This window comes from Patiria miniata, unplaced genomic scaffold (assembly GCF_015706575.1).
Source record: "Patiria miniata isolate m_02_andy unplaced genomic scaffold, ASM1570657v1 HiC_scaffold_29, whole genome shotgun sequence".
NCBI lineage: Eukaryota > Metazoa > Echinodermata > Asteroidea > Valvatida > Asterinidae > Patiria > Patiria miniata.
The window spans coordinates 19,529,671-19,552,408 of NW_024037068.1; the positions used below are offsets into that span (position 1 = coordinate 19,529,671).

The 22,738-nt window shown below is 40.7% G+C and overlaps 1 protein-coding gene across 1 annotated transcript; it reads left to right on the top strand.

Annotated features, from left to right (window-relative positions):
* The first annotated feature begins 988 nt into the window (after positions 1-988).
* On the top strand, positions 989-22,219 carry LOC119735245. Its single transcript, XM_038208950.1, has 7 exons — positions 989-1,351; positions 1,587-1,745; positions 1,907-2,174; positions 3,098-3,693; positions 6,407-6,715; positions 18,383-19,631; positions 21,575-22,219. Exons 1-7 carry the CDS (start codon positions 989-991, stop codon positions 22,192-22,194), a joined length of 3,564 nt encoding a protein of 1,187 aa, XP_038064878.1. The 3' UTR covers positions 22,195-22,219.
* Positions 22,220-22,738: the final 519 nt, after the last annotated feature.

Below are 22,738 nucleotides of genomic sequence, written 5' to 3' on the forward strand. Positions count from 1 at the left end.
AATAACACAATAATGGAAACGTAATTCTTAAAAGTTATTTCTTGAAAAAGTCGTTTGTATGGTGTTTGCTTAGCCAAAAAAGACGGAATTCTTGAAACATGAAATTTGAAAGAAAGAACCTAGAAAAAAATACAAACCATCTCTTCCGTGCACAACACTTTTATGACGCTGTTAAACGAAATAATATTTTTAAAAGTTATATCGAATTATATAATACAAGTGTATAAAAGAATGCATTTCTATTTGGTTTTTTTACCTTGAGCTCGTTTCCCTGGCCAGTAGCGTGTCAGCTTGTCGCCGCCCGTCTTAAGTTGTCTCTACTAGACCGTACAAGAAACTATACAAAGGTAAACACTGTTAATTCAAAGGAAGAGTCTCTCGGCACTTTTAAAATAAAACTTGAACTCCCTTTAAAACAAATGTCAATGGCCAAACATCTGCGAGTTAGTTGTTTAAATCTTCTAAGATTCTAAACAAAGAAGCATTTCATAATTAAATCGTTAAAATCAGACACAATGAAACCACTAACCTCAAGTAAAATGGCACTGTTGACCAATATTTTGTAACATTTTGGTTCCACACTAACATACCGAGTAAAAACGAAGTAATAACAACAAATTACTCCTTTGAATATTAAATATTTAAGCAAATTATACTCCAAAAATTGCACTGAAAACATGTAATTGATTTGACAGTCACCTCGCTCACAATTAAGATTGGGACACTGTCAACAACAATGACTGTTAACCAAGAAATGTCGGGCCCCTGAGCAGTTAACCAAAGAAAACTCAGTAATTAACAATCGCCATTAATTTAATCTTTCGTGTACGGAGTAGGATTGGTCCCTTTCGTTTTGAGCGCCATTTTATTGACTGCACTCAAAAATAGATACCAATTTTTCACCGCACAAGACAAAGATCATAATTTGATTTATTTTACGACCCTTAAGCTTGACGTCGAAATATATCATATATTATTTGGCACAGGCATGGCTACTGCGGCATCTGTAGGCTCTGCATTTGAGAAGATCGGCATTCATCTTGAGTGCAGCATCTGCACAGAAAAATACAAGAACCCAAAGGAGACGGTTCTTCCCCAGTCTGGCATCCAGGGCCTCAAGACCAACTTCCGTTTGGTTGGTCTGATTGAAGAATTTGAATTACAGGAGAAGGTAGCATGCTCAGGAGACTCGAAGTTTCTCTGTGAGACATGCGACGAGGATAACGAGGCTTTGCATCACTGTCTCGACTGCGGAATGAATATCTGTACCACCTGCCGCAAGACACACTTACGATTCCCGGTGTCGGCAAACCATGCAGTAGCAACTTTGGATGACATTCGTCAGGGGAAGGTGAATGTGACTAAACAACCGGATCAGTACAAATGTCACAAACACAAGGAGAGCGTGAAATTATATTGCAAGACATGCAACGAACTGATCTGCCAAGTCTGCACAGTTGTAGATCATCCCACCGCCACACATGACATCACGGACACCGGAACGGCTTCAAGAGAATACAGAAAGTCACTGAAGAATGACTTTTTTGCTTTGGGTAGACATACAAAGCCTTGAGTTGTCTCTGCAGGACACTATTGAAGCTAAGAAGATAGCCAAGAGCAACATTGCGAAGGCTCGAAAGGGGGTGCAGGGCAGAGCTGCTGAGGTCATAGCGGAGGTCAAATCTGAAGAGAAAAGACTTCTTGATGAAATCACTACCTCCAAAGAAGAACAAATTAGGGGACTGGTAAGCACGAGAAGACACTGAGTGGCATGCTGCATAGAAAGAGGCATTCCCATAGCACCGGTAAGGACGTAACGAGTAATGCATCAGACTGCAACCTTATTTCACTATATCCCGTGATCAGTAAAGATTTGACAAAGCTGAGCAGTCAGCATCCTCCACAGTATCCCCACAAACTTTGGTACCTGAGGTTCAAGAAGAGTCAGACAGCTGGTGTAATCGATCTGGGCGAGGTGGAGCACGAAGGGGACAAGTGGCAACTGCATCATGAATTCGGCAAGCGGGGGAGTGGTGAAGGGGAGTTTAAAGGAGCCAGAGGCATTGCTGCTGCTGCTGAACCTGGCGAGATCGCAGTGACTGACGGCAAGAACAAGCGAGTGGTAATCTACAACAACCAGGGACAAGCCAAGAACACCATTCTGACAGTTGCAAGTAAGCTATTTGTGCGCATACATTTAATGTCTTTTCCCATTTAAACCTGCAATGAAAGATGTAGGCCTATTGGCTTTTATATTTTTTTCTCATTCCATTTTTTACAGCTACCAAAAGTATTTATCCGCGTCCTCTACTCCGTACTTCTTTTTCTGAAATAAATTGCTGTGAAATTTAAATTTCAAAGACATATTATACACAAACAACAAACGGTGCTCTTAATTGGCCTCATCCACAATGCATTAATCATAGACATTATAAAAACCTGTTTCATGATTCGCAATTCTTTCCGGCGTAAAGTGTGTTTTCTAAGTTGTTAAAGTTGTTTCTAAAGTGGCATTGTAGTTGCTATATACCATCCTACCAAGCTATTAAAAATAATGTATGTATACTAATTTTATAGTGTCCTGCAAAAGCAACCAACAAAAAAACAGGGGAATAAGTGAACTACAATTTTACTTCATTAGTCTTTGAAATGTGTTTAATGTTAAAAACATTCGAAGTAAAGAGTGCCACCAGGTGCCAGAAGGTGTCCTAATACGTATCCCTTTTTTACACCCAAACGAAAATATCAATACGATGCTAGCTAACCAAAAAAAGGCTTGAATACTTGAAACTCATAATTCCTAATACCGTGTTACATCCGCAGTTTATGATGGCCTTTCTTTGGCGAATAAAAAGGTTTTTAATCAAAACTATTATACAAACTAATGCGTGGACGTTGCATATGCGTTTTAAAACAAAACTGTTCAAGGTGATTTGAACTTGAGAAGGTCTGTGTTGGATCACAATCACATGCCCCTCAAACAGCCAGATATTCTAGGTAATAATTTTGAGTGATTTTTGTTTGACAAGAGCAATTCGTCAAAATACATTCAGTTATCTGATCAGTTTATTCCAAATTATTTTGGTTTTTCCTCCAGATGATGTCGTTGCTTTATCGCATCAGTGGGTGTGTGCTCATCCCGAGAAGATAATGGTTTACCATAGGGACACAACGCACAAATGTGATTTCCACACTGTGCCAGATGATGAGGTTGGCAAGACAGACGTGCTTCTTGTGAGCGTAGCTGTCAAGCCCAATGGTAACATCATGGTCGGTGATAAGAAGATGAAGGCGTTGATTGAGCTCAATCTCAGAAATGGTGCTATCCTACATACCATGCCATTGAAGATACGACCTGACTTCTTGGCTGTAATGAGCAATGGATGGATTGTGGTCAGTGACTGGGAGCAGGGACAAGTGGAGATAGTGGATGTGTCTGGTGGCAACCCTGTTACAGTCGCCACAATAAAACCAACCATCGGCGGTAAACCGGTGAAATCATGCAGGGGTGTATGCAGCAACAGCTCGGGTATCTACTTTGCAGCGATTACAGGCAAAGTCAACACCGGTCACATTCACCACCATGGTCGTGCTGGTCAGTTTATCAGCTGTGTGGCCCAGGGTCTTTACGACCCCTATGGTATTACAATCACAGCGGACGGGCAGCAGATGGCAGTGGCTGACCTGTACTCAGTAAAGATGTATCACAAAGTGTGATGCCAACGATGTCATTTAGCATACAAGTGCCTTCTAATGCCCACATTTGGGTATGTTTATGCCCGCTTTTATGAGGCCTCATAGAGGCCTCGGCATAAAACTAAATACATAAAAAATATATAAAAAGAATAATAATAACTAAGGACTGACAACGTGCAGGTTGAATGATGTCCAAAATATTGTCTCCTGTATGTATCTGTTCATTTTTTTTTCAGATTTAACACTAACGAAGTTAAACACCAATCGTTATTTTGTTTCTGAATTACTCGATTCAGAACCCCAAACACACATTAACAGTTTTAGCATCTTAGCTAACGGTTACTTGAAGCTAAAGATGTATGAATGTTTAACCCTACCTTATGTAAAAACCCTCCCACATTAAAGCTGCGGTCTGAATGTGATGCCAATGTCACGACAGGAACATATTACTCGGTGAATGTTCATTGATTGTGGCTCATCTGTCACTATGGTAATCGCAAACAGAAAAATGAATGATATTATAGACGCGACAGAATATGCATACAAGAGTCGTAGTATAGTCAAATTACAGTGAGCTAATTATAGAGAAAATGGGAATTTTCTGTCAGTTTTGCAAGATCGCGTGGCCAGCGGTTGACTTAACTTCGGTGTGAATACTATTTTGAAAAAAAATAATTTTGCTTACAAACTTATTTCTCTCGGAGGTCAACGAGTGCCGAGCTGGGTTGTGTTATCACAGAATGCAAAGAACCAGAATATGTTAATAAACTGCTTTGAGCGATAATGTGTAGTTGACTTCAACATTCCATGACCCGTCTGCAAATTGTTGGAACAACCTTTTTGCAGTTGAAATTGACATGTAACTTTCGACCTGAAATTATTTCAAACGTTTACTGTACCGTTCGCTGGAAATTATTTTTATGCACGTCAGTCGTTTTGGACGAGTTTGTAGAATAATAAGGATCGTTGGACGTGGTGGCAAAATAGCATCTACCGGAGTTACAAGCATATGAAAAATTATATTCAAACTCTTGTACATGTACATCCACATCGACGGTAGCCATGCATAACGCTTGTAAAAACTCATGTGAATAAAGTGATTTATTGTCAAAATCAGAATAGTTAGTGGACAAAAAAGTGATGATGTCTCACGATCCATCGTCAACTTTCTAAAAGCTAAATATAAATAATACTGCTTATGTTGAACTATGAAAAAGGAATTGCCCAGAAGGGAATTAATAGCAATATAATAGTGTATTCAAGTTTCATGTAAAATACGATAGGGACTTTTATGCACAATTAAAATGCGTATATTTTACAGTAATCTACTTTGTGACCACCTAATCACGTGTACATAGCCAGCCTATTTCCACATTACCCAAATGAATTCTGCAAAGATGTTTATGTGATCGCTCAGCCATTAGTTATCAGGGGGAAAAAAGTAAATCATACATACAAACTTTTATAACTTTATTTGTAAATAATCAAAACATCTTTATTTCGACGCTTTTGCGGTTATTAATTATTGTGTTGTCTGCGGGAATAATGTAGTTGAGTCCATCACTAGTCCATGCAAGTAGTCACTAGTTCTCCAATTAAAATCACACGCTAGTCAAATGAGCTGTGACATTGGCATTCATTTGTTATTGTTCAATGCACCTTCATCACTTGTAGTCGGACTTGTGAATGGACTTGTGATGAACTTGTGACTGAATGTTGAACTATGTGACTGAATATGTGACTGACTTAATATAAACTCGACTGCATTCCCGGTTGCAAGTGAATATTTTTTCTGGTATATTGCTATTGCTAACATCAAACTCATATTTTGCGGAAATTGTGCAGTTTATATTCGTTACAAATATTTGAGATTTTAGATTGCTATGCAAAACACATTACTTCACTGCAAAAACATTGATGTAAATCGAAGTGCGTAAATACATTTTTTAAAACCATTGATGAAGGTCGTAATGCGTACTCTATAAACATTATTATTAAAATGTGATAAACGAGCCAAAAAGCGCAATTATAACAACCAAAGGGACACTTTAGGGAGCCATTCCAATAATCTAGTGCACAAGATTATTTCTACCAGAGCAATTGTTTATGATGCAACTTGCCTTACAATTCGTTCTGAGAGAGACATAACATTAACCCGACAACAAATGTCTCCTTAATGTAAAATTATTTACCGACACTTTCTCCCAAGACGTTCTTTTGTTGTAAAGTCAATTTAAAATTTTAAAAACAAGGCACGAAAAGACTGTTACTTTCATTTTGTCATTTATTATTTACTTGTTTCTCTACCGACTGCGTATGATGTGTGAGCAAATTGCATATATCACAGTAAAGTTCGTTGATTCATAAGATTCTGTGACATAGACCAATCCGGGCACGCTATCAATTCTATCCCAAAGGCCCCCTTCAATGGTGAAAGCATTGTGCTAACCATTGTTCATATAATCCGTCATGGGCAATTCGATTATTGTACAATAGCCTGCACAATGGTTTCCGCATTGAAGATTTTACAAATTGCATAAAAATCAAGACATCAACCCGTTAAATACACAATGAGATAAGCAGGTTCACTGGGCCTGACTCATCAAACCATGATGGCAGTCCATCATCATCATCATTGGTCGCTTGCAGCTTGCACCACTTGTGTCGGGCAAGATGACGGGCACGCCACACGTCCTGTTCCTATCATCAGTGTCCCAAGATCATCTGCAGTCGCGGCGCCACTGTTCTCCATCAGGGTCTTCACCATAGATTTGTACGGGCGCCCACGGTTCATCCTCCCGTGGGTTGGTTCCGCGATGATGACTGTGCTAGCAGGCAGCTCTGGGTGTCACAGGCAGTGCCCTGCCAGCAGTCGCATCCGTCTTCCTGCTATCTTGTTGTTCAACTTAGGGAGGTCACCATAGAGTTGCTTGTTGGTTACTCTCTGCGTCCAGTCGACATTGAAGGCCATCCAGAGCATCCGGGTGTAGCAGCCATCAAGAGACTTGGCCATGATTCAGTGAGGGTCCAAGTTTCACACCCGAAGAGGAGGATTGTCTCCATAATGTTTTTTCTGCAAAAAGGAACCAGACTTGTTCTCCTTCCAGCCTCGCTTTGGTTATATTGATTTGAATGGGAAAAAATGAAATGGCTGCAACATGATAATGATCTATTATCGTTCAGAAGTGTGTGACTTTTTTCAATGCCAGGAAAGTAAAGCAAACGAAAAACAAATATCGATTTTTCGAGGTGAAAACTCGAAAATAGCGCGTTGAATGCATCCCTAACAACTCGAATACAACCACACATGTTAGCTCCATGGATACGTGCCACTGTGTACGATCTATCCATGACCTCTGAGCCACCTCTAGGTTCTAAATTTGGCACTCTTTTGTTGAGCATCGCTATGCACACGGTGGCCTCTGATCACAGACTTGTGTTTTAGAAGGAAGTGTTTATACACCACTGCAGCATTGTTTATATCAGAGTACTGTTTATTATAACCATTTTTAAACATTTTTTGTCGAGCCATTGTCTACCTGAAATATGCGCTCTTTTTTTTCCTACATGGTGTAGACAGTTTATGATAATTAAATATTTATTAACCTCATGAGTTCTTTGTGTGTGTATATGGGGGTGCTAAATTTCATGACTCCTCTTACCAATGAAACAAGCCTTTCATCCAATCTAGAGGGATCGTGACAAATATCTACGATTTTAATTTGTTTTGATATCAGGTGGCACTTATTCCATACCACGTAGTAACTTGGTACCATTATAGTCATTTATTTTGAGGTTATGAAATCATTTATTTTATGTTGCTCACATAGGAGTACCGGAATAAATGAACGGAGATAATACACTTCTATAAACTCTTCCCAAAGTCGAGTGGAAAACAGCTGAATTTGACTAGCATTTATTTTACCTCTAGTTCAACAAATCACTAATTTCCAAGTCAGCATTACGTGTATTGGTTTAAAATGAAAACTTAAAAGCGATTATTTTGGGGGTGGCTTTGTTTTCCCGTCATTACAGAAAAAAAATCAGTCTTTTGTCTGTTTGCTTGTTTGCTTGTTTGCTTGTATGATTTTGTTTGTTTTATTAAGGCGAGTGCGTTAACAACCTCTCCATGCAAGTAATGCTTCTACTTGCGTTCTCTGCAACAAGCAAGATTTAGGAACCATTGCTAGTTACACACGTACTGCATAATACATGCGTAGGCCTACTAGTGTGTTTCGTTATAACTCTCAGCCCCTTTTGGCGTGATATGATTTTGTACAGCATTGTGCTGTTTTCTACTGACTCGTGACCAAAATCTTTTTTCGAGACGTTGTATTTTGTATTTGTATAAGGCTGTGCATCATAAATACAATGACAACGTTTTGAACTGAGACTATCGTGAACATTGAACTTGGTTTTTCACAGAAAGAAATAAACGTCATTTTGCATCATAATAACGTCAGAGGGTGCGGTTAGTATTGTAGTCTGCCGGTTGGGACCTTCATATCAGACGATCAACTTTTTTCGTTCGTTCTTCTGAATAGCTGGAGATTTTCAGCTACCAACGTCACGTTTAATACTCTCCATTTCTTGGAGGTAAAGCTTTGAAGTTCTTTGCAAGTTTTCACGTATGGATGTCAGGAGTTGTTGTAATTTGCCTGAATCAAGGGTAATCGCCATTTGTAGTTCCAAAAAAACCTTGTGACTCAACATTTACAATACTTCAAAGGTAAGCCTTAATATGCTCTTTTATTTCAGTCCATTTTTGTTGTAAATCAATATCATATCGTATTGAATAGTAAAGCATTAGCTTGTGCATCTGGTACAACCAAAGATGAGATTCAGAGGAAAGTATCGAATCACCATTCGGACTACTATGCACTAGTCCCCATCGACGCACCGTCCCAGAAGTAGCAGCGGATGCCCCTTCTTTCGCTTTTGTGCAGTAAGTCCCATAGGGAGGCCTGTCAGCGCCAACCCGCATGCAAATCGGCAAGTCGATAGACCTGAATCTTTTGGAGAAAATCCCAGAAGTAGCAGCGGATGCCCCTTCTTTCGCTTTTGTGCAGTAAGTCCCATAGGGAGGCCTGTCAGCGCCAACCCGCATAGCTCCCATGTATCGCAGCCTGAAGGTACCTTAACCTGGATGGATCTGGACAAACTCGGTACCATTTTGAAGCGGATGAACGGGCCAACCCGCATGCAAATCGGCAAGTCGATAGACCCGAAACTTTTGGAGACAATCCCAGAAGTAGCAGCGGATGCCCCTTCTTTCGCTTTTGTGCAGTAAGTCCCATAGGGAGGCCTGTCAGCGCCAACCCGCATGGCTCCCATGTATCGCAGCCTGAAGGTACCTTAACCTGGATGGATCTGGACAAACTCTTTCGCTTTTGTGCAGTAAGTCCCATAGGGAGGCCTGTCAGCGCCAACCCGCATGGCTCCCATGTATCGCAGCCTGAAGGTACCTTAACCTGGATGGATCTGGCAGGGACCTTGGCCGTGTGACACGGGTGACAGTACAGCTCAGTAATCCGCTACCGCACACAAACCGACCACACGTACGTGTATACCGACATGTACATTATGTACTTCCGTGGTTACAGGACAGACTGGTGGTCTGCTTCCCGCCGCGTGCTAACCGCTTACCACGTAAAACTACAATAACACATTTTAAAAGGAAAAGTTGATACCTGACTCTCGGCCGGAGTTCACTGCACAGCATGTGAAGTTTGTCCAGCGCCTGTATGTGCATCTACTTTGTCATGAAATACACGCTTGCACGGCAAGCGTCTATGATAGTTGTAGATTATGCAAACAACACTGCGTCTAGACCTCCGAGTTAAACGACAATTCAGCGGGCGCCTAACGTAGTGTCTTCCCTGTGTTATGAAGAAATTTGAATACCACCTAAACACTAATCAACAGCTTTGGCCAAATTTCTGCTGTAAAGGCGCCCCGATTGGCTGGAAGGCGGGGTCGGGGAAAACCCATGCACGGATATATTACAGAAACCAATATTCATGTCAATATGAAAATCATTTCCATTATATGAAAATAAGGATAACGGAACGATGAGCAGCCCCCCCCCCCCTTGTCATTAGAAGACCTAAATACCTTTGTCCTTGCACTTGTATCTCCAATGAAAGGTGTTTTTTTAAGTCAAAAACATGTTTTTCTTTAGCAACTGACACTTTACTCCACATACTACATGACTAATAAAGGGGGGGAAAAGGTCAAGCGACCTTCTTCAAAATGTGGTCTGTGATCAACTGTTCTCTGGGACGCGAACGACTCCAGAAACAGAGTGCGCTGCGCAAGCTCCCTCAGGACTGCTTGCGCTATATAACATTTTCACATTTAACAATTAAACGTTTATCTCGTGTTGGAAACAGTTAAAACAATAAATAATAATATTAATAATAGTGTGCATTAGATTATAATTAGTTACATATGTAATTTATTGATCGGCTAAATATCAACATGTAGGGATAATAATGAAGCAAAAGGGAAGTTTGGGCTCATCCCTAAACATACAGAAACAAGACAAATCTACCAAACACAAGTACAGTACCTACGTTACAAGGTTACAAGTTGTAGGTAAAGAGCATAAATTATAGAGAAAATACTTTAAATATTGAGTCATCTTGGCAGCTGCATAGCCAGGGTTCTCATTTGGGGCGAGAGTGGAGGCGCTGGATGTTACGGTTTCGGAGGGGCCCCATCTCTGTTAAACCCCTTGACCATAGTCAATTATAGGACTAACCGATTTCCAGTGGGAAGCAACTTGGTTCAAAAGATATTTTGGATATTTATCGGTATTTTTATCCAGCAGTTACGGTTTCGGAGGGGCCCCACTTCTGTTAAACCCCTTTGACCATAGTCAATTAGAGGACTAACCAATTTTCAGTGGGAGGCAACTTGGTTCAAAGATATATCGGATATTTATCGGTATTTCTATCCAGCAGTTACGGTTTCGGAGGGGCCCCACTTCTGTTAAACCCCTTGACCATAGTTAATTTTAGGACTAATCAATTTCTAGTGGGAGGCAACTTGGTTCAAGGATATATCGGATATTCATCGGTATTTAGATATCCAGCAGTAAATGACGAGTTGTGGAAAGTGCTGCAACAATTCTCCATCGGCACTTTGTCCCCCAGCCCCAGACCCCCCCCCCCTCCCCCCCAAAAAAAAATTAAGAAATAAATAAGAATAATTACAGTTGATTGACTGTTTGCTTGCCATCCAGGAACCAAAACCTGGATGTGTGTTAAGTATCAAAGTTGATTAAACTTTCAAAACTGTTTCACGACTCAAGTAGAGCCCACGCTATTTATTTATACATGATTATCGTTGTGCAGTGTGGTAAACACTTCAACGAGATGACGCTATCTACGAACCACAGACTGTGCTATGAGTCACTGTGGCGTGATCTGTATGGTGTTTAGTGGGGCGTAGGTGGAGAATCGCTTTACCTGATTGCATCAGAAGAGATTTACTTCTTGCGCTTCTTCTTACTTAACTCTCTCGACTAACAACGATTTGCATAAAGACAGCATACAACCCCCAAAAAGTGTAGTAGCATTCATTTTACTTGGTCACGTGACCAATAAATCTAGTCGTTAGTGCTTATACGTGATAGGTCTCGGCAGAAAAAAAACAATAGTTTTGACCCCCACGTATATTTCTATAGTTTTTCTTTAATAAAAGAACATATCAGTTGTTTCAATAACTAGTGATTTTTAATCAGTTGCCATGACAACTATGGACACCCTACACATTTTCTCTATTGACCTCCCGCCAACAGTTAAGAAAATTCACCAAATGTCACGCCGATCAACTTAAGTGTTCCCGAGCCATTGCAAGAAGTTTCATGGGGGGAGGACAGATTGGATGTTTTAAAGTTAACAACCATCTCTGGGGTTTTCTTTTCTTTTTAAATGTCTGCTTTGCAGGCAGACTGGCTCCCGTTGTAAATTCAACTATGTCTCATTCAAAAGTGGATAATATTTGTATTGCTACAAATGTAATAATTAAGAGAAGGAATCCGTTTTTTGGGAATGAAACTTCAAAATAACACGGGAAACGCAGCTTTAATCTGTGACATACTTCCATATAAAGTTTGTTTCTTGCACAAATTTAAATTTGCATGTAAAGGGCATTTTTGAATAGGAAACGGATCTTGAAAAAGTGGTTTTAAACCAATTTATGTAGGCTTATTTGAAGAACCAATTAGGGAAACTAAAAAGTCATTTTCCCTGTAGTCGTATCCTCTCTGAGTGATTCCCGTTTGCTATTTCCCGGGCATCGCGACTTTATAGGTGGTGCCTTGCTAAATGGTACTCACCGTTTTCCGGCTTCTGACTAGCGCCTATAGACCTGTATCATGCTGCAGCCATTTAAGTCATATTCCCTGTATCCAATAACAGTGTTAAATGATAATGTTTTCTTGTGCAAAATATTTCTTGAAAAACAAATATTTCTTGACAAACATTAAGTTGCAAACAAACAAAAAACAAATCCTTAAAAGTTAAGCAATGAAATGTTAGAGTATAGGTTTTCTGAGATATTTTGACAGTTGTTTCGGTTTAAATTGCATGGAAAGTACTGTAGTTTTGTTCCATAATGCTGTTGGGCTCCATTGCTAATCAGATTTAAAAATTACACCAATAGAGTTCATTTTGGTCCATCAGTGTAATTCGTTATTGTAGCATTCTGATCCGCTCTAGATACGGGAATTTTGAATGATACAAGAATCAAAGTAATGGAAAACTTACACGAAACCTTAAACTGTGCTTTGAGGTTGTATTTCTTTTGTTGTTCTTTTTCCAGGCTCCTTTCCCTGACCATTAGCGTCCCTGCTTATCTTCCGTGTGGACGTTTCTTCACTGGATCGGACCAGACTTATAAGGTAGGAGCCGCTTAACATCAAGTTGAATAGATAATTTGAAGTGAAACTTTAACAAGTCATGTCTTTGTTTTTGTCTTGCTCTGTATCGAACCATTTGAACTATTGGAAAATTCTCATGTTAAGCAGATGAAAGAAATCAAAACCTTACAGATTTTATTTCATCTCTTAATTTACATGAGTGCAAGGTAATAAGCAGATAATAAAAACCATTTATAGAGATGCGGAATCAATACAAAAGCTAAGCTTTTGGGTATGGAGCCCGAGATTAACATGATTATAAACACAGACAACTGAAGGACAAACAAACAATGGAGATGGAAAGCAAACTAGATAAATTAAAGCAGTTTTCAATAATATGCAGGTAAAAATGATGAAAAAAAAATAAAATCAAAAACGAAACCGAGGAAAATACTTCTGATCAGTAGCTAACAGTAAATAGAGACAAAGACTCAAACTTAAACTCATCAAGATAAAATCTTTGGAGCACATTAAGAATGACAAAATAAATACTAACTAAATAGTGAACAGTAGTTAGTCGTGTCTGTTTAAGCAGAATTGCCTGAAATCTTTTCAGTAATCTAAAAGTAAGACCCCAAACATGTTGCGTAGATCTAGCTTTCTGCTTTATGTAACATCTCATAACATAAGCATACATATCAAACGACTTGATTCTGATTCGTTTAATCAGGATTTGTACAATACATTTGTAATTCAAATGAAACAAATGTGATTCAATCATTCTTTTGGTCAGTACCCATCCAACTAAACATTTTTTTTTTGAAATTCACCACCAGAAGGCGTTATATACCCACTTTTAGGGGCACAATCACCTTATCTTGGGACTAAGTCTGACTATAACCCTAAAGGGGCAGTCGTGGAATTTGCCCTTCCCCCTCATTTTTTTCCGCAATAGCCTCGAAATGCCTAGAGACAACAAACAAGAAATGTCAAAAAAAGTACCCCAATACTTGTGCCAGCATGCATTGTAGTTGCTCACGTGACCATTTGATCTATTCTTAATTGTTTGGGTGATTGGTTCGGGCGGAGAAGACATGGCTTTGACCCACGTCCCACATTTATTCATATAAAATACCGTAAAATTAATATTACAACTGTTTTTTCAATTATTTGACATAGTAACCATGGACATTATACGAATTTTTTTCCACCAAACTGACCCTAGAAATTTCATACCGATCGACCGAAGCGTTCTTGAGCTATTAACATAAGTTGTATATGGAAACACCTTGTTCATTCTGGTCCGGATAGGGTAAACAAAAAAATAACGCACTATAACACATGAACGGTTAGGTCTTCTTAAGTGTAAGGAATTAAAAAGAAATAATTATTCTCATACAGTCCCTGGCCAACAACTTTAGTTCAATATGGAAGACAAAACAGCAAAACAGGATCAACGTTTAACCGCCATTTTACTCCCAGGTCCCAAATACACATTACTCGTTATCTGTACATTGTATCAGCCTGATTGGTGCGCGTGATTTGTCGTGTAAACAGCAGTAAGCTTATTAATTAAATAAACATATACAGTTCATAAAATACAAGTCATAAAATGTTGCCAGAAGTTTCTGTTTTTCTTTTGAAACCTTAATCTGAATAATAGCTCTGTAATGAACACATTAAAAAAAAGCTGTAAAAAATTACCATTCTCTGTCATACGGAGGTGTACAGCAAGTCGAGGACACTGTGACGAAACAAAAATCAAGTTGATAAAGAATTATCAACGTGTATCATCATACCAGTTGCTCAAATAAGAAGCGGCCTATCCGAAATTTTAATCATGACATTAAACTACGTATTGCTTAATACGATTTTGCGAAATGAAATCAAAACGAAGTGCCTTCGAAGTACGAAGAAACCCCTATACTGAGCTTTGCAGCTTTTATTTTCTTTTTCAGGCTCTTGTCCCTCGCCATTATCATCCCCGCTTTTATTCTGTGTAGATGTTTCTTTACTGGATCGGACCAGACTCATTATAAGGTAAGTACTGCTTAATCCCAGATTGAATTATTAAATATTTCATGAAAAATGAAAAAAGTAAGACTGCTGCAAACTGCTTACTGACTGGGTGGACCTGAAATATATAAATCTAAAAATTAATGTGGCCTGACGTTGCGAACTTAGCAAGTTCTTCTTCAGAGGCTAAAACAGAAATGACAGAGTTACATACATTAACATGGGGGTGCACACAAACATGCAGGGATGAAAGAAGAAACACAAAAGGAGGATTAGGTGGGAAAGGTGTGGAAAGATGCAGGGGAGGGTGCATGAGAGAACAAAGAAACAAAGGGAGATGGCAAACCACAAGGGGTCTGGTATGAACAGGGGAGGGACCAGAAAGGGGAAGGATCAAAGGTCACAGGGAGTGGGAACGGACAAAAGAGTGTGGGAGTGAAGGGGGATTATGCCGGGGGGGGGGGAACAGTATGGAGGTGGAAAGGGATGAAAGATGGGGGAAGATGGGTAAACACAAACAATGAAGACCAGGTGGATTATCTGTAACAGAAGACAATGGAGGAAGAAAAAGATTAATCATTTCCAAGTTGGATGTTGAGACCATGTGGTTGAATAGTTCGAAGACGATTCATCCACACTTTCTCTCTGCTGAGGCGGACTGAGTCCTTGCGATGGCCAAGAGATTCAATGCCCTGCAAAATCATATCAGAAATGGAGTGGTTAGGCAGGTTGAAGTGATGACCAACAGGGGTGTCTAGTTTCTTGGTGTTGACCGTTGACCGGTGGGCATAGAAACGCTTCTTGAGCGTATTCTTAGTCTCACCTACATACTGCACTCCACAGACCCTGCAAGAAATGAGATATATGACATTAGGGGTGTTACAAGTGATGTTACCAATGGTTCTGTGGGTAGTGACAGAAGAGTGGCCAGAAAAGGAGTCAGACTCCTGGATATGAATCTGGCAGACAACACATCTGGAACTGCACTTGAAAGTGCCATGCTGGGTGGGAGGGGATGCATCCAAGGATGGGACTTCAGCTCGAACAATCAAGTCCCGTAGATTTCGAGGACGCCTGTAAGCCAATGTGGGGCCGTTGGGGATGGCGCGGGCAAGGCGATCTGAAGTATGGAGGATATGATGATTGTCATTAGTGATTTTGCGAAGGGGAGGGAGATTGGGGTGAAACGTGGTAACCAAGGGAATCATGGGTTTAGCCCTGGCATCAGGGGCCTTTCCCGTGAGAGCTAGGTTTCTGGGGATAGCTTTAGCTCTGGCAATGGCACGATGAACTTGGCGAGAGCTGTGACCCCTGGCCACCAAGTTGTTCCTCAGTATCTGTGTATGGCGGGAGAAATCGGAATCATTAGAACAAATTCTTCTGAGTCTGAGTGCCTGGCTAAACGCTATGCCAGTTTTGCAGTGCCTGGGGTGACAGCTGGAGGAGTGGAGGTACTGGTGGGTGTCTGTGGGTTTGGAATACAGGTCAGTGGTTAGTGAGTTGCCTTGCTTGCGGACGGTGACATCCAGAAAGTGGGTTTGGTGAGCCGAGAACTCTGATGTGAATTTGATGGTTCTGTGGAAGGAATTGATGTGGTTAGTGAAGGTCAAGAGACTGTCCTCATCGCTGGTCCAGATGAAAAAAACATCATCAATATATCTCCACCAAATCCAAGGGCGACATGGGGCCGAGGCAAGAATGCGTTCTTCGAGGTCACCCATGAAGAGGCAAGCCATGGATGGGGCCATGCGAGTGCCCATTGCAGTGCCGTGTACCTGTAGATAGTGTTCACCAAGGAAGGAAAAATTGTTCTTCGTTAGTATAAGTCTCATGAGGGTGCCAACATCACTGATGGGAGGAGTCGTGTGTCCTGCCTTGGCCAGAGCCAAGGAGCAAGCACGAACACCCTCCTCATGTGGGATGTTGGTGTACAGAGATGAGACGTCGAAAGTCCCAATGATGGCCGTGCTGGGAATCTGGTCCTTGATTCCTTCAAGCTTGCGTAGGAAGTCTGGGGTGTCGTGAATGTATATTTCGTCATACTTGACAGCAAAATGACCGTTGTGACACTTCACCTCGGTCATTCTGTATATTTTTCTCATCCTGTTGCTTAATACGATTTTGCGAAATGAAATCAAAACGAAGTGCCTTCGAAGTACGAAGAAACCCCTATACTGAGCTTTGCAGCTTTTATTTTCTTTTTCAGGCTCTTGTCCCTCGCCATTATCATCCCCGCTTTTATTCTGTGTAGATGTTTCTTTACTGGATCGGACCAGACTCATTATAAGGTAAGTACTGCTTAATCCCAGATTGAATTATTAACTATTTCGTCATACTTGACAGCAAAATGACCGTTGTGACACTTCACCTCGGTCATTCTGTATATTTTTCTCATCCTGTTGAAATCCAAAGGAAAAGCCACAAACTTTCTCAAAACTTCTTTCTTGGTGCTAGCATTATAACTTCTTGAATACATTAAAATAATATAAAACCTTTGGAGACGACAACACGGTTGTTTTTCCAACAAGTGCCTCTCAGTAACAAGGATCAAACATCATGGAGCTTCGGGAACCTTTGAAGATTCTTTCGTGACAAAGAAATTTTTTCTGAAATAAATTTCTCAATCCCCCCAAATATCACTGAATCCAGGTAGAAGTTCATTAATGACCTCCTGTTTAACAGATATTTGCGCCAGAAATATTCAAAGTAAATCCAGCAAGCTGCCCGAATACAGATAACGCCCACTGATAAATGGCTACAGAGTATGGAACAATAATGGGCACAAGGGTCGCTTGCCTCTGTACCCCAAAAAGCACACCTGGATCATGCATTGGAGGTACACTGTTTGTTAGCAGTGGGCTCATCTGAAAGTGAGTCATGAGGATCTTTGGCATAACACAAACAAAATGTTGCAATAATACAATAACAACCCACGTGCCAATTCTGGTTTTAAAAAAATGAATGAACAACAGTAAGATCTACTGGTATGATATTTTCTAATTCAAGACTTCTGAAATGCTTAAGATATCAGGGTGAAGTGTTATCAATTAAAATAAATCATCCTCATCCAGTCGCCAAAAAAAATCCCAGTCATCCAAAAACATAAGTTCAAAATAGCAAGAAAGAATTGGTGTTCAAAAGACGTATCAAACCTAGGTCCAAAATACACATTCAAGTACACTCACACGCCAGTGAGTTAAACAAAGTACTTGAGATCAGATTATCTGTACATCGTAGGCAGCATAATTAGTGCGCTGATTTATCTGTAAACATATTTCTAAAAAATACAATTAGTTTCTCGCACGAAACTGCATTTAAATGTAACAATAATATACATTGTTTATTCAAGACGAAATTTGTTTTAAAAAACACATTTTAGAAACGAAATTATCATAATTGGGAAAAATACAAACCTTCTCTTTCGTGCACAGCTGTTTAAGAGCGTTGTTAAACAAAATGAAATTAAGTCCCGTCGAAGATATATTGGAAATATCCCACACATTTCATAATACAAAGCCTTTTTATTTGCTTGCTTATCAAGGCTCATTTCTCACAAAACAAACAGAAACCTAAAACAAAATTATGGTAGAACAAAACCAAGAGATGTACGAGGTCATATAAACATTGAAGAACATGTCCTCGTCAAAATAACTCATTACTGACAAACGATCCCTTTAAAAATTTGTTTTATCTTTAGGTGATATCGCCGTTAATTTAGTCTTTCGTTTACGCAATGCGACTGCACTAAGCTGTAATTATATACCAATTTTTATCGCGGCATCGGTTGGCTCTGCGTTTGAAAAGATTGGCGCTCATCTTGAGTGCAGCATCTGCACAGATAAATACAAGCAGCCGAAAGTACTGAACTGCCTCCATAGCTTTTGTGAGGAGTGTCTTGTAAAATACCGTGATGGCACACACCGAGGAGCACCACAAATCCCTTGCCCTGTGTGTTGTCAGGAGACGGTACTTCCACAGTCTGGCATCCAGGGCCTCAAGACCAACTTTCATTTAGTTGGTATGATTGAGGAATTTGAATTACAGGAGAAGGTAGCATGCTCAAGAGACTCGAAGCTTCTCTGTGAGACATGCGACGAGGAAAACGAGGCTTTGCATCACTGTCTCGACTGCGGAATGAATATCTGTACCACCTGCCGCAGGACACATTTACGGTTCCCGGTGTCGGCAAACCATGCAGTAGAGACGTTGAATGACATTCGCCAGGGGAAGGTGAACGTGACTAAAAAACCGGACCAGTCCAAATGTCACAAACACAAGGAGGGTGTCACACAATTCTATTGCAAGACATGCGACGAGCTGATCTGCCAAGTATGCACTGTCTTAGATCATTCTAAACCCGATCACGACATAATCGACATCGCAAAAGCTTCAAAAGGATTCAGACAGTCACTGAGGAAAGGCTTTTCTGCTTTTGAAGAAGACATTAAGGGCCTTGAAGTATCCCTACAGGGTGTGGCTTCATCTAAGAAACTTTTGAACGACAACACGGTAACGGCTCGAAAGAGGGTGCAAGGCAGAGCTGCTGATGTAATAGCAAAGGTCAAAGCTGAAGAGAAACAACTCCTCGATGAGATCACTACGCAGGAAAAGGAACAACACAAGCGACTGGACGAGCACAAGAAGACACTAAGCTCCCTACTACATAGAAAGAAACATTGCCTACAGACCAGCCAAGAAGTAACGAAAAATGCATCAGATTCCCACTTCCTTTCCCTCCATCCCGTGATCAGCACAGACATGGACAAGCTCAGAGGTCAACCAACTCCCACGATGGCAGGGTTGAAGTTGCATCCCGTGTTCGTTAAGAGCAAGAACCTTGACATCGATCTGGGCAAGGTGATGGTGGAAGACACATGGGAGCAGCTTCAGTGCTTTGGAAAGCAGGGGAGTGGTGAAGGGGAGTTTGAATCAGCCAGTGGCATTGCTGCTGCTGCTGACCCTGACGAGATTGCTGTGGCTGACTGGAAGAACAAGCGAGTGGTAATCTGCAACAGCCAGGGGCCTACTAAGAAATACCTTCCGATAAACGCAAGTACGTTGTTAATACATACACACACACATTTTATACATAACCCCATTTCAACGTCCAATAAAAATATATAGGACTAATGACCGTAATATTTTTCCTCTTTTAATTGTGGACAGCGACTAAAACTTTACCGGTGTCCCCCTACCCCCGTGTTCATTTTCTTGAAAAAATCGCTGTGAAATTTGAATTTCAGAGACACACAGAAAGGGAAACAATAATTGTGCTTCCATCAAAATCAATATAAAAATCAGTTGTCTAGATTCTTTCTAGACTTGGTGACAAGTCGGTAAGTGTTTTACGTACGGTAACCGGTTACTGGCCACACGCACCAAAATATTGCTTCAATGTGTGTAGTCTGGTTTCCAGATAAACGCTAGCGAATTTTATGCGAGCACTCTGATCATGGGCGTCGCGGGGGGGGGGGGGGGCAAATATCCCTGCCCATCATCCAAAAATGATTATTTTGGGAAAATCCTGCAATAATAAGGATTTGGGGATTTGGGAGGAAAAAAATGTGCTGGAGACGCCCATGACTCGGATTGGTTCAGCTTCCAGAGTGTTTTCTAGGGCCGCCACGAAAGATCATTCTTATCACTTTGACGGTTTGTACTTTGTGTTGTGTAACATAACAAACTTCATTATATGGCATACACGACTCATATAAATCAAGTATATCACAATGATACATTTTCTTTATAAAAACAATTGACCAAGCTGAGTGTATTGGTCGGTAAAACGTCGCCAGATCGGCAAACATGTCCCCGACGTATTGAGAAGAACTCCCGATGTAACGGAATGAATGAGCCCTCCTTTGCGCAATTGGATATCATCGCAAAAAATTCACTGCATATATTGCGCTGCCTGCATATGTCACCATCCTAAAAACGGTTTCCCCCCATAATTTTGTAGTTTCTCCCAAAGTACTGTTTTCTTATTAAATTATTATTATTTAAAACACCAACGGCCAATCACAATTGCCGTAGTCAACGGGAGTTAGTGTCATTGCAATGCTGACCGGAGACGAGGAAAGACCGTGTCATTATTTGCTTTCCTTTTTTTCCGTTTTCCAGAATAAACCAGCACAAAACAGAAACCGAGTCGCCGAGTCCTCTCCCTACTTTTTTACTCTTAACACCCAGGGTCACACATGAATAACGGTGCGAGAACGCAATAGTCAAGTTGTCAGATTTGTCGCAATCCGGCCGATTACGTACTTCTAGTCTTATGCCAGCCGCACCGTAAAATCGTAAAAATCACTGTTCGGAGGAGGCATTGTAGTTCATCAAGTTCCCTCCTACCGAACATTGGTCTTTCTACCTCTTTTATTAGCCCCCCCCCCCCCCCCCACCCACCCACCCACACACACCTTGCCCTTCGAGTTCAAATATCATGTCCTCGTCCTCATTGCCCATGTTGTCATATCCTACAAAACTCGGGGTAAGAGAAATACAATTTTTCTTGAAAGGATGAACAGCAGCTAACCCACTCTTCGAAATGTTTTTTACTGTTCAAATATCCTGAGTAAAGAGCGCCACCTGTTGTCAGTAGGTGTCCAGATACAGATTTATTGTTCTACACCCAAATAAAAACTTTCCAATACGATGCTAATGAGAATAATACTAGAATTCTTGACCATCATAATTCCTAACGCTATGTGACATCCACAGTTTATGATGGCCAGTCTATGTCGAAAGAAAACGTTTTTGATTAAAATCCCCACATTTATTATACAAACTCATTCGTGCACGTTGCATATGCATTTTAATTTTTTTCCCAAATGAATTTAACATGAAAAGAGCTGAAGTGGATCAGAAAAACTTGACTCTCAAAAAGTCTGATTTATGTATAGTCGTTAATTCAATCATTTCTGTTTTACCTGACAAGAGTAATAACTCGAAATACTTTCAGTCACCTGATCATTTTATTCAAAATTATTTTGTTTCCAGATGACGTTGTTGCTGTATCGAATCAGTGGGTGTGTGCAAACCCCGGCAAGATGATGGTTTACGATAGGGACACCACGCACAAGTTTGATTTCCGCACAGTACCAGATGATGAGGTTGGCAAGACAGCCGTGCGGCTCGCGAGCATGGCTGTCATGCCCAACGGTAACATCATAGCGGGCGATAAGGAGAGGAAGGTGTTGACTGTGCACAATCCCAGAAATGGTGAGATCCTACACACCATGCCAGTGAAGATAAAACCTGACTTCTTGGCTGTACTGAGCAATGGTTGGATTGTGATCAGTGACTCGAAGCAGGGACTAGTGGAGATAGTGGAGGTTTCTAATGGCAACGCTGTGACTGTTACCAGAATCCAGCCAACCATCGACGGTAAACCGGTGAAAAACTGCCAGGGTGTATGCAGCAACAGCTCGGGTATCTACCTTGCAATGGACACAGGGTACGTCAACACCGGTCACATACACCACTATAACTGTGCAGGTCAGTTTGTCAGCTGCGTGGCCCAGGGTTTGTACAACCCCTGTGGAATCACATTCACAGAAGACGGGCAGCAGCTGGCAGTGGCTGACCTGTACTCAGTAAAGATATATCACAAGGTGTGATGCCAACGATGTCATCCAGCATAAAACCGCCCTCACATGCCCAACTTTGGGTCGGTTTATGCCCGATTGTATTAGACCTAAAAGAGGCCTAAGTATACAATGAAATACATTAATATAAACAAAACAAAACAAAGGACTGACAATGATATCCTAATATTGTCTCTCGTATAAATTTGCTCTTTTCTTCAACTTTAATGATGACACATTTTAAACATGACACGTTATCATTTTTCCTTCTGAATTGTTCAATTCAGACCCCAACCACATAATTAAAAGTTTGAAGACACGCATCGTCGCCAACGGTTACTTGAAGCTAAAGATGTATGGATGTTTAATCTTACCTTAAACGAGAACCCTCCCACATTCAAGTTACGGTCTGAATATGATGCCCATGTCACGACAGGAACATATTATCCGGTGAATGTTCATTGTTGTGTGGCTCATCCGAAAATGAATACTATAGGCGCAACAGAATATGCATACAAGAGTTGCTGTATAGTTACGTCACAGAGAGCTAATTAGAAACAATATCAGAAAACGAAAA